At 30.8% G+C, this 13,193-nt stretch overlaps 1 protein-coding gene across 1 annotated transcript; it reads left to right on the forward strand.

Annotated features, from left to right (window-relative positions):
* Positions 1-2,508, forward strand: SWEET21 (sugar efflux transporter SWEET21). The gene is made up of 6 exons (NM_001357948.1): positions 1-155; positions 608-644; positions 755-968; positions 1,079-1,240; positions 1,370-1,489; positions 1,913-2,508. The coding sequence occupies exons 1-6, from the start codon at positions 110-112 to the stop codon at positions 2,096-2,098; spliced, it is 765 nt and encodes a 254-aa protein (NP_001344877.1). The 5' UTR covers positions 1-109; the 3' UTR covers positions 2,099-2,508.
* The last annotated feature ends 10,685 nt before the right edge of the window (positions 2,509-13,193 follow it).

Consider the following 13,193-nt stretch of genomic DNA (forward strand, 5'->3'; position numbering starts at 1 on the left):
GTGGGATTTTGAGAGAGAGAAATAGAGAGAGAACTTCAAGTGAGGGTGAGAGTGACACAAATCTAGAGAGAGCACTAGTACTCTAAAAGTCTATTATATTCTTCAAAATATGACCATGCATCGCGAGTCTTGGGCTTTTGTCTTCGGCGTTATGGGTATATACTAGCTACCTACACTCATATAGTTTATTGTTTGTTTTTTTAATTTTCGTTCCATATTAGGGTCAGGCACCATCGTTTATAATCCACTTCCATCTCCATATCACGCCACATTATTCATCATCTTAATTAACCTCTTTCTTAATTCATCTAGTTTGGTATGATGTTCCTATCATTTTGTGCATCCTCGCCAATTAATCCTAAAAGTTGACGTCAAACTTTTACTTTTATTTTTTTGTTACTACAGCAATATATAGGTAGAACATGCATATTGCATGGCCTCTAATGCAGTTAGGAACATGTATAGGATATAGTAATATATTTAATTCATATCTACGCTTTTTAATAAATATAATTATACCATATAGTGTTTAATGAGAAAATCGATCATGTTATAACATTTGATCACAAGCTGATGGATGTTTCTTTTTTCTGTTTGTTTTTTAAAGGCAACATCATCTCCTTTGGAGTGTTCCTTGCTCCATTGTAAGTGAATTTTAATAATTTTTTTGGTTGCAGAATTTATATATATACTCTCTGTAATTAATCTTTAAGAAGGCTAATTGAAGTAATATTTCATAAATATCTGCTTGTAGGCCAACCTTTTACCAAATCTACAAGAAGAAATCCACTGAAGGTTTCCAGTCACTTCCTTATGTTGTTGCACTGTTCAGTGCAATGCTTTGGATTTACTATGCTTTCGTGAAAAGGGAAACTGCCCTCCTTCTCATTACCATTAACACATTTGGAATTGTTGTGGAGTCAATTTACCTTTCTATCTTCCTAATTTATGCCCCAAGGAAGCCAAGGGTATTTATCTAATTTATTTTCTTGTTAACTTTTAATTTAATTAAACTGAAATGAAATCTTTTGATGTATAGTAACATTTATTAATTTTTTTCTTTGCTGGGATCAAACAGCTTACAACCATCAAGCTTCTTCTCTTACTGAATGTGTTTGGATTCGGGGCCATGCTTCTATCAACTCTCTACCTGTCAAAGGGAGCAAAGCGTCTTGCTATCATAGGATGGATTTGCCTTGTTTTCAACATCAGTGTCTTTGCTGCACCTCTCTTCATTATTGTAAGAATTTTACAAAACCTAATTAATAAATTTCTTTATAAATTTTTTTAGTGGAAAATTCAATTTCAATCTTTGGTTTTTGATATACATGAGCCAATGATTAATAATCGTTATGATCAATACGTGCAGAGGCGAGTCATAAAGACGAGGAGCGTCGAATACATGCCATTTACTTTGTCCATGTTTTTAACCATCAATGCTGTTATGTGGTTCTTCTATGGCCTTCTCCTCAGGGATTATTACGTTGCTGTAAGTTCAATGTTATACTCCTACTTACATATTCATTTTTTTTTTTTTTACCTCTGAACTATTAATTTTTGTATTATTATCATTTTTCTTACAAAGGCGCATGTGTGTCTTGCTCACTTTGTCCAGATCCTTTTTTGGGAAATCCCTTTAGTTTTTCATTTTGCTTTATATGTGATAATGTCGAATCAATAATACTACAAAATTAAATGTTTGCATGCTCCATTGATGGGGGGTTCTCGTAAATAAATCCAAGTGCAATATGGACAACCCATATTTCTAAGTACATGATTATTTAACCATAACTTTTATGCGTAGGACAATTTAATATGATTCTTCTCTTCTTTTTGATTAAAAGTTTGATTGAAAAAAGATGAATTTATTAATTAATTAATTAATTAGTGTTTGCATTTGGATATGATGCAGCTTCCAAACACGCTTGGGTTTGTCTTCGGCATAATTCAGATGGTGATGTATTTGATGTACAGAAACGCCACCCCAGTGGCACTAGAGGAGCCAGTGAAGGCTCAAGAATTGAATGGGCACATCATTGACGTTGTGAAGATAGGAACAATGGAACCGAATCACGGTGGTGCTGTTGGCAAAGTCTGATATGATTTCGTCATTGAGATTATATGAATGTGGAGAAACAAGGGATCAATGACAAGAAAAGTTAAAAAAAGAAAATAACCTAATTAAACGTTCAATTACTTTACTGAGTGAGGTCACATCTAATATCGCTCATATCTACAATGCAAGAATAGTACGTAGTCTTTGGTATAAGTGTTTCGTTTGATTAATGTAAAGGTGTGGTTTAAATTTGCCTGTTCGGGTAGCTGTAACTGTTGGGCGCAAGAATTAGCCTCTCTAATTTGGCCCATATCACTCTCATATTGTACTACTACGTGTAACGTAGTATATTCTCTTTTCTCAGTGTATCCCCCAGTCAAACTCATTTTAATTCACTTTTCCCTTGTATACGTAATTAATGTTCGAGTAATGAAAATTAATTATTTTAGTAATTTGGTGCCTTCACTATTTAATTATTTATATTTGCAATTAAATTCTCCATCATTATCCTAAGTAATTTGGTGCCTTCACTATTTAATTATTTATATTGGTAATTGTCAAATCACATGCAATTAAGTGTTTATCATAATTGATTAAAGCGATGAGAAGTGGGATCACTTTTCTTTTCGTGTGCCATGGAAGGGGGCAGATAAGCCCTCTTAAAAGTTTATCAAAAAAATCTTTGTTATCTTGACAACATTGTTCCAAGTTAAGGACCAAATTAAAACGCCGGACATTATGATTATTGGATACTCTAATCTAATCGTGCTCGATCCGATTCCATCTTAAAAGGAAAGTGTTAAAATAAAGAAATTCCAATAGCCTACGGATTAGAACGCCAAAACTATATTGACTCTTAATTAATTAAAATTTACTTAGGAGCGTTTGCTCAAAGTATAACCTAAGATATATAGGACAAAGTCAAAACAGAAAAAAAAAAAAAAAGTGCTCTTGATGAAACATAAAAGTGAATTGCTCATGGGCTCATGGCCGAGGGAATCCATGCATGTCTATTTGTCTTCCTTTGGTTGCACCTTCTCCGCCTTTGCATTTTATAAACATAAAAAAATTTCCCTTTTTTTCACTATGGTCTCGTGTCACCGGTTAACTAACTACGAGTTTGTTCTCACTGGAATATTAGTAACTGTTCCGGATAGTGATTTGAGGGTTTGAGCAACTGTACGGATCTGAGGTTAATTAAGTCCATGGGCATATCATTGTTGCACTTTTTTTAGAGATGATTTTTTAACATCAAAGAATATTTTTAGCTCATCAATTCATTTTGAGAATTTTAAATAATGTTATTAGACTCGACTTGACAATGGGAAGTTGGTTCGATGGTCTAGTAACTTGAAATTCAATCGGTCCAAGTCACACTTGTATTGGATATATACATGATTTGATATGAAACAATTTGATTTGATACAACTATTTTGAATCGATAACTTAATTGATTGACTCAATAAATCATGTATTTTGATTTTTTTTTTTGTTACAGTTGAATCTCATTACTCATGAGAAAATTCAAATTTATATCTTTTACTTATTCTATTTGTCAATTTACTTACTTTTTTTTATTAAGCATAATCATATCTTAATTAAATTTTGAAATGATAAAGTTATTGTCACTTTTTAATTTTTTCTTAACTAATTTTTGTGTGTGTATTAGATTTTTTCTGACAATGTACAATAATGATAATTTTAAAAAATAGATAATAATAATAATAATAATAATAATAATAATAATAATAATATTTTTTAAATTCTAACATAATTAAGGTTGTGTATACTCAATTTTGAAAAAAAATATGGTGTGTGCTAAAAATTTAAATAAGTTCATAATTTTACTTTCAAATATGTTGAATTTTGTTAAAATTTAAAAGTTAAGTGTATAAATTTCCAGATTATGAAATTATTTATAATTTTTTTAATATAAATTGGGTCATACGAATGATCACTAGATTGACCTGTGACCTAATATCTCAACTTAGTCTATAATCATTTGGAGTTTGATAACATTATTTTTAAATCGATTTTACCTTACACTTCATTGATATCTACTTTTATAATTTAAGAACTTTATTACTTCTCCAATCCAAAAAATTTATAATTTTTATTAAGTAGGTTCCACAAATAATCACACATTATTACAATTTATCACCTTTTTTTTTTTTTACGAAAATACAAATGTGTTGGTCCTATAATTTTTTTTAAGATCACTTGTATAACAACCTGATCTTGTTTAAGATTTTGTTTCAACGATAGATACTCAATCAGCACACTGGTTCCATTTCTTAAATATCGTGGTGGATACCATCATTGTGGATGGCATAATAAATATAAATGTTCTATTTATACTTCTCATTTTTCTCTCTTTTTTTTATTATGTTATATCACTAATTAGATTAACCATTTTTTTTCTCTTCTTATTTCTCTTTACGTGTCTACATTTAACAAGTGTCCAAAGATTATTTTTCTTTTTTAATAGAAAAAATGTTTAATTCTCCTAGGGAATCTGATATTTTGTATCAGATGACATAAAACAGGCTGATTTATATTGGCCCACCACTTCATGTTTCGTGGTAATTAACCTCCCTTGCAAGGTAGACACACTGATCGTCTCAAAATTAAAAGACATATAGGGGGAGGAAATTTAAAGAAGACAAAGTTGGGATTTGTATTTTCTTTTTTTAAACTTGCTTTGTGTCAATTTCTCCATAGGAAAAGCTTCTTTTGTGTATGTGTCGTTAATTCGTGTATCCTTTTAAATCAAATGTCGCGTTCTGATATATATATCTAGGGACGAAAATTACGAAGGATTTGTTTCAAATGATTAATTCAATTAATTATTTTTGCAATTTCGGGAGTGGGGGGGATAAACTCAATTAAAGGGAAACGGTAGGCAGAGGAAAATGCACTAACTAAACGTGAAACGAAAGAATGGGCCAAAGAGAGAGAGAGAGAGAGATAATGCACCAAAGCATCATGTTGATGACTATGCGTCTCAAGATAAGTATTTGAAGGCTTTACGCAAATAAGTGAGGGAAGGTGCTACTCTAAAAGTTGCCTATGATTGTGTTGAAAGATAACCTTGCCATGCACAATACTTGGTTGGCTTGTTCCCGTGCTCAATCCTTCAAGCTGATGCGCCACCATGCACATAGATAAGGGTGGTGATGCAATACACCACTTGTTGGGTATCTTTTAAAGACCCTCAAACGCCATTATAGTATTTGTCAACCATCAAACCCTGTCTTCTTCAATTGCTTTATCATGTTTTTAATTTATCCTAACGTCAATGAAATGATCGATCTCCGTTCATTACATGAGCATGGGGCGCCAATTTATTATTGTTTTTCAATTTTCATTAATATCTAGTGGCTAACCTCTTATGTATTAGCCAATGATTGCCCCATAATACCATCCTATATATATAGGTCTGTAGGATTTGGTTTTGGTTATTTTGATTTTTAAGTGACCGGGCCTGTACCATGTGTCATGCATCAACTTTGTGGTGGACCTTGCTTAGCTCATACTTTAATTCAATCATATCTTACTCCCTACCTTTTCTTCTCTTTAATTTTCTCTTTTCCCTGTTTAAACGTTTCAATCAGTTCAGTTACGGTGGCCGGAAATTCATCTTAATACGTGTTCCATTTAACCCTATCATTATGTGCCACATGACCCATTAGAGATTTTATGTTCCTACTTTGCTGTGCTGGTTCACTCTCACTCGCATGAATCTATCTGACAAAGAAGATATATGTGCTCGATTGTGTCACATGATCGATTGTGTCTCATGTGCTCGATCACATAAAACCAATTTATTATTGAAATCTTATTTTCTTCAATATCCTCAACATTACATGTTCTATGGTATCAAGCAAACTATTTAAGATTTGGTCCCAGTACTATCATGCAGTACTAATCAACGTTGATCCTTAATGACTAATGTACAATTAGACTTTTTTTTTCAAATTTTCGAACATTCCATAAATGGTTAAGTCTTAATTGAAAACTTTAACAAACTTCTTATCCACCCCCCCCCCCCCCCCCCCCCCCCCCAAAAAAAAAAACACAATAATTTTTTCAGGAGTAAAATTTGTATAAATAATCAAAAATCAAATATTAAATGGCTCCAATAATGGTTTTCAAGGCTCTTTAAATTGTTTGACTGACGCTAGCTGTATGCTTTGTAATTCTCCGATCCGTCGCATTAAGACTCATATTATCTAATAACAGTTTAACTTACGTAATACTTAAAATTATATTATTAATTTAAGCTACCAAATCAAAACATGTTACCCTTGCAAAGGTAAGTAGCGTCCGAAGTTACAAAATAAATTAAATTTAAAAGAATCATTTTAAAATTTTGATTTTATTTGGAAAAGGTAGAATAATTAAAATTACTTTTGCCGTGTCATTGTACGAATCAAATCTTAAAAAACTACTTGACGCGGTTTGTAAAGTTATTTTTACAATGTTAATTGTGGTTATCATTGAACGCCGGCGCCTTTAAAATGCTTTCTTACCCAAGAAAGAAGCTGTGGTGGGTTGCTACCATTGCAATCATCATTTTTAATTTTTACAGTTAACTGATTGTGAAAATCCCGACACAAATATAAAGTCACTCTACACGTTGCAAAATTTAAGCCAAACTTTCTATGTAAATAAAGGAGAGATTCTTTACTAGCTAGTGGATTCAGTTCGACTAAAATTGACGGACTCTAATGAAATAAAAAAAATAATGTACTCTTTGGTCTCAAACTTCCCCTATGCAGTGGACCTAACATAAATTCTTTTTGCTTCATTATTAATTCAAAATAGATCTAGCTGAATCACACGGTCCACATCTTTTATGTAAACATTTTTTGGGTACACTCCTTTTATGTTGATGTAGATTACATGCATGAAAAAAGTTTCGGCAAAAAGAACGGGTATAGATGTGTAAGCAATGTTACTCTCCCTCCTCCCTTGTCCACCCTTTCCATCACGAGAAAAAAAAAGCCCAACATGCAGCACCAATAATTATTCTTTTTTATAAAAGGTGAAATTAAGCAAACTGAAATACTAATTAACATTTATAATAGTCAAATCTAGCATGTTTATATGATAATAAGTTTTTTTTATATATCTAATTTTGTTCTTTCATAATAACTTATTTAAAAGTCCATTTTGTAATAAGAATTCTAAACAAAACATAAATTTATCTTTCAATGACCACATAGGTTTGACTCTTTACATATAGGTTAATATGCTTAATATCTAAAAATAAATAAAACCTATGATTTGAATATATTTAATAAATTTAACATAATATTATTAACAAAAATCATTATCTATATTTTTTAAATAAGTTGGCCTATTAGACCTAAATGATGTATTAAACGAAATAAAGTCCAACATTTTTAACCAAATAACCTTTATAAAAACCTAAGCCTAATTTATTTACAAAAAAAAAAAAATAAGTCTAACTTGGTCCGGGTCTTATGTATGGTAAGCAGTGAGTTTATCATATGAGCCTATTCCACTCCTACCTCCAAATAATGTAATTATACTTTTCTGTTTCTTTGTCAGTATTTTGTTAGATATTTAATAAATTCTACTAATGCTATCACACTAGATGATGATGTGATATACTTAGGTGACTTAATATATTTTTTCCCTCAATCATCACCTCGATGAGATTTTTTAATATGAAATTGGTAATATATATTAAGAATATTCAATTTAATTTATGAATAAATATTATTTTATTCATATTAATTTCAATATTATATATTTATTAATTTATTATTAGTAGTAGAATATAATATTATTAGTATATATATTGATATTGTTTAACGAAATTAAACGTTACTTCAACTAACCTTTTAAAAAAATATTAAAAACTATTAAAAATGTTTAACAAACAATTTAACTAATTTTTAGTCAGTAAAAAAAAGTTTAAACAACATAGTCTAAATTAACTTATTTATTTTCTTAATTTTAGTAAATCAATTAATTAAATCTTATAAAATGAGCTAAAGTAGTATTTCTCTCTCTCTCTGTGTATATAGAAAGAGGAGTTAAATTATACTGACTAACTTAATCAATTATTATATTATTTTATATCTTAATATAAAATATAATTTTTATTAATTTAACTATTAAATTATATTTATACATTATTATAATTATGTGTTCATTTTTGTCAAAATTAAAAATTAATAAAAAAATAATCATATGATTGATATTTTAATATATTTTTAAAAAATTATATTACATCAATTTTAATCTAAATAAATAAATGAGATAATCAAGAATTATTTTATCATACATTAGTCTCTTAAAAAAATCTATCGGTCTTCTTGTTGCATATAAAACAAAATTGAATCAAATTATGGTAGAAATATTTTTGTTTTCAAATTTGAAGATGGTCCATAGTCCATATAGTCGAGACATCTGTTACAAGTAGCATGCCTTATTAAACTTGGCTTCCACGTTCTTCCCACCTATTGTCGGCAAATGCAAAGCATTCACGTTAAATATCAGTGATGAATATGTGAGGTTTGACCGGGAAAAAGTTTATGCATACACATGCAATACGAAAACACGTATGTAGATATATGTAGTCATGTTCAAATAGAAAACATATATATCTGAATCTGACCTCTGTTCTGCACCTTTCCCCCGTTCAAAAAGCAATCGGACCCCCAAAACTAAATTAAGAAGGGTGAAAACAACATATTCATGTTCATTCTTGTCGTCTATCCCTGGAATATTTGAACAGCAGAATCAGTGAACTAATGGAGTAGGTTGACTAGGTTCAGCTTGCAGTGATCAAAAGTACTCCTCTGTAAAGCTGCCCTTTGATTGCCGCTACTTAGAGTTGCCCTCGTGCAATTATCATTTATGTGACATGTCATAGCTAGCTCCCTCTTCCCTAAAGTTATTAAAATTTCCCTTGGTGAACAACCTTTTAGATATAGATTATTCAACCTTTTAGATACAAATTACAACGGAATAAAATTACTGCTTGTAGTTTAGGTTTGAACAATAACTTTATTTAGACGAGCCTCTGCTAACAGTTTCAACGTGCCATTGACACCTGGTTAATTACTTGGAAAAGTGGGGAGTCTAAACGAGGAAAAAGAAAAGTTACCCTTAAATGAAGTAGCCTCTCTTTAAATCTAACCACATAGAGAACTACCATGATAGTAAATATCTAGTGATGCACCAGTGTGCATAGAAGTAAGGTATTATATATATATATATTGATAAATTAACTTAGAATTAATTATTTAGTAGTTATTTATGCTTTAATTTGAAAAGATTTAATTAATTTTGAATTTTGATTGCAGATGTGAAAAAAATGAGGTACAACAAGCAAAAAGGAGCAGAAATAAATAATAAAAAAAAAAATCAGAAGAAGCTCAAGTCTAGCAAAGCGCAGGACGTGCCCAGCGCGCAAGAAGGAAAGGCGCTAAGCGCACGACATGCGCTGAGCGCGACGTGGCGATGTTCATGAGGCTTCCCTTTTCTTATATTCTTATAAATAAGAGGGTCAGCTTAGGAGAACAAACACACTTCCTGAGAGCTCAGTTTTCAGACTTCTGGCACTCAGTTCTCTCATTTTCCTTCTCTTTTCTTATATTCTTATTACTTTTCTTTCACCCCCCCTTCTCATTGTAAAGCCCTCATGATTATAAGTGGCTAAAACTCCTAGCTAGTGCCTGACAGACCTAAAAAGCCAATGATGTATGGAGCCTTTCAAGAGTTATCAATAAAAAGAGGAATTCCTTCCAGGTTCTTTTATTTTACCGTTCTTTCTTTTTCATCCTGTATCTCAGACCTTATTTTCTATTAGGGTTTAGTCCACTCGGGAGAGGGTAAAGCCTAATTAGGGGTAAGGAATGAATACTTGAATCTGTTTTAAGGGTTAGGCCACTCGGGAGAGGGTAACACTTAATAGAACACTAAAAGAAAGAAATTATCGGGTTATCATTTAGAGGGTTTTTCTTCCAGGTTCTTTTAGCTGTTTTTCTTTCTTATTTATTCTACATCTCAGTCTTTATTTTCTGTTAGTCTTTAGTCCACTCGGGAGAGGGTAAAGTCTAATTAGGGGTAAGGAATAAATGCGTGAATCTGTTTTAAGGGTTAGTCCACTCGGGAGAGGGTAAAGTCTAATTAAGGGTAAGGAATGAATGCGTGAATCTGTTTTAAGGGTTAGTCCACTCGGGAGAGGGTAACGCTTAATAGAACAATAAAAGAAAAAAATCATAGGGTTATCATTGACTCGATGTCCATGCTTTAGCAAACATCTAGAATTTAATCTTAATGCATCTTAGTTATTGAGTCTTCGCAAAGGACATTTGAAAGATAGGTAATTAAGGTAGGTTTGTCATCGTGAGGCATCAGGAAAAGTAGATGGATAGATGTAGGGCAAAATCAATTCACTGGTATCGATAACAGACAAATCCTGAGTCCATATATCTAGGCTGATTAGACTTATTAGGTTTTAGCAATTTTATTATATAGATTTTATTCCCTATTTTATTGTTTGAAATTTCTTATTATATTGTTGGGTTTCTTAGAAGTAGTTATTCCTTATTTTTACTATTGGGCTTTATTAGGAGTAGTTATCTCCTATTTAGGAGTAGGTATTTAGGCTTATTAGATCTAGTAATATTTTATAGACTTTATTCTTTATTTATTGCTTTAGTTTCTTTTAAATTATAAGTAGCAACTTAGATTTAAATTACCTTTTTCTTTATCCTTTAATTTTATCTTTAAAATCTTTTATCTTATCTATTATCTTTCTTTATCTTTTATTTTAAATTTTTTATCCCTGACTAGATTTAAATTGCATTTAATTTTATACACTAAATTTACAATTTGCAAACTGAAGAGTACTTTACATAAATGCAATAAAATCTCTGTGGTACGACACTCAGTTTACCGAGAAATTATTATTACGAGCGATTTGGTATACTTACCAATAGCTTAACATATATATATATATATATATTGCTATTGCATATTTGTTTGAAGACTCGCCGTAAAATAAGAAGGTGTTTAGCTTATTTTTAATTTTTCCAATTAGATTATGGAGACTCATAAGTCCAGATTGAATTCTTTTTAATGATAATAAAAAAGACATTTATTAGAAGGGTGATCTTAAGTTTCTAACCCATTATAAAATCAGTGCGTACAATGATCTGGGTACAAGTGCTGGTTGCTGAATAGACCGTGGCCATATATTTTTTTGCCCGTAATGTCAGCCATTATAAAATCAATAAAAATGGAAATTTAGTGATTTTATAACCACAATGACAGGCAGAATAGAATCCTTGTAATCATATGACAAAGCTAGCAGATGATTGCTGCTGAGTATTGACAAACCAAGTTCTCACCTTTCACAATAAGCTTTCCCGTATTTGAAAAAAAAAAGGTATTAAAATAAAACTCCTATACTTTAACCAACTATCTTGTAACGGTCAATCTAGTTCCCCAAAACAAACATTAATTAATATTCTTTTGAAACAATGGTAGCATCAGCAAGTCGCTATATTTATGCAGACAAAGATTTTTGTAACATCAACTTCAACACGAAAAATGAACACTGAAACATAGGTATATTTTCCATTTATATATATGTAACATTCAATCATATGTATAAGCCTTCTCTTAACTTTCTCTACTTATGATTGTGGTTCACGTATGATAAACTAGGCTACATCATACGAGAAAATCTATTCTATGTCAATCAACTTCATATGGTGCTGTTACTACCACAGATAACCGAGCAAAAGCCAAGAACACGCACACACACATATATAAGGGACTCTTTACAAGAAAAAAGCTATGCATCCTTGACAACTTACGTTATAAATGCGCAGCAAATATTTTAATCTCTTTTGGAATAATTTGTCTTCAAGTTCATTGAGCACTGATGCATCAAACTTTTAATGTCAGATCAAGTAGCATCTTATTTGACATTGGAGTATCTAATATATATATATCTATATAACATTTCATTGGCAACATTGAATGTCCCAATTACACCAGAAGCAAATCTTCATGATCATTATAAGATATAATAAAGTCTTCATTGGCAATATAATAAATTGAAAAAAAAGTATGCATGATTGATGGCTTTCGAATTTGTTATTTAATTAAGAATTCAATTGCATATGTGGCTCTTATTCCATTTCTTTTGTTACATCTTTTTCGTCCGTTTTATAAATAAGACTATGACAACCAAAATGATTAATTCCTGCAAGATACTTATTTATTTATTTATAGCATACACAGTGACAGCATGGCTGCCATGTGGCCTGCCTCAAAAGGTAAGGAGTCAGATGCACATGTGGCAGTGAGTTGACCACATCATATTCTATTTATAATATTCATGACAAGAGCTAGCCCAGTTTTAATTGGAGATATTTGAGACAAAAGATTATATTAAAAGGATCAAAAGCACCATCCTCAACCAAAAGTTCTTACGATACTGACAACATGGATCATGCACCTATGAAACAGCTAACTACACAACTTTAGCAATTACGAATTTATTAATATATATATATATATATATATATATAATCTTTATTATTATTTTTTTTGAAATATAATAATTATAATAAGTTATTAAGTTTAACTATTAGATTTAAAAAAAAATCGTGAAGATATGAAGTAACTATATTGTCAACTATTCAGTAGAAAATCCAAAATGAATATTAATTTTACGATTTCTTTTTGTAGAAATAATTTAATTGACGATATAACGTTAACATAAAAGTATCAGCATTTTAAATTAAGTTGCACCAAACTCTTGGAAGCATATAATTTCAGTCTTCTGGGGATAATTATAATAATTAATGAATTGAAACCAGAGGCTGAAAATTAAGGGAGGCTTTACTTCATAATAATACAGAATATAAGGGGGAACAAAACAAAGTATCATAAATATGTGTTATAGTTTTCATTGGAACAACTGAGGTTTCGTTTTGTGTTTTTTCTTTGTTTGGTTCAGGATCAATTTACTGATATTGAGCCCAGTTCAAGTCATCAAAAGCTTATTCTTGGGCCAGAATAAACCCAAATCCACATTATCAATTATTAAAAAACGGCGCCGTTTATCCAGATGTGAATA

Source organism: Glycine max, chromosome 8, assembly GCF_000004515.6.
Source record: "Glycine max cultivar Williams 82 chromosome 8, Glycine_max_v4.0, whole genome shotgun sequence".
NCBI classification, from domain to species: domain Eukaryota; kingdom Viridiplantae; phylum Streptophyta; class Magnoliopsida; order Fabales; family Fabaceae; genus Glycine; species Glycine max.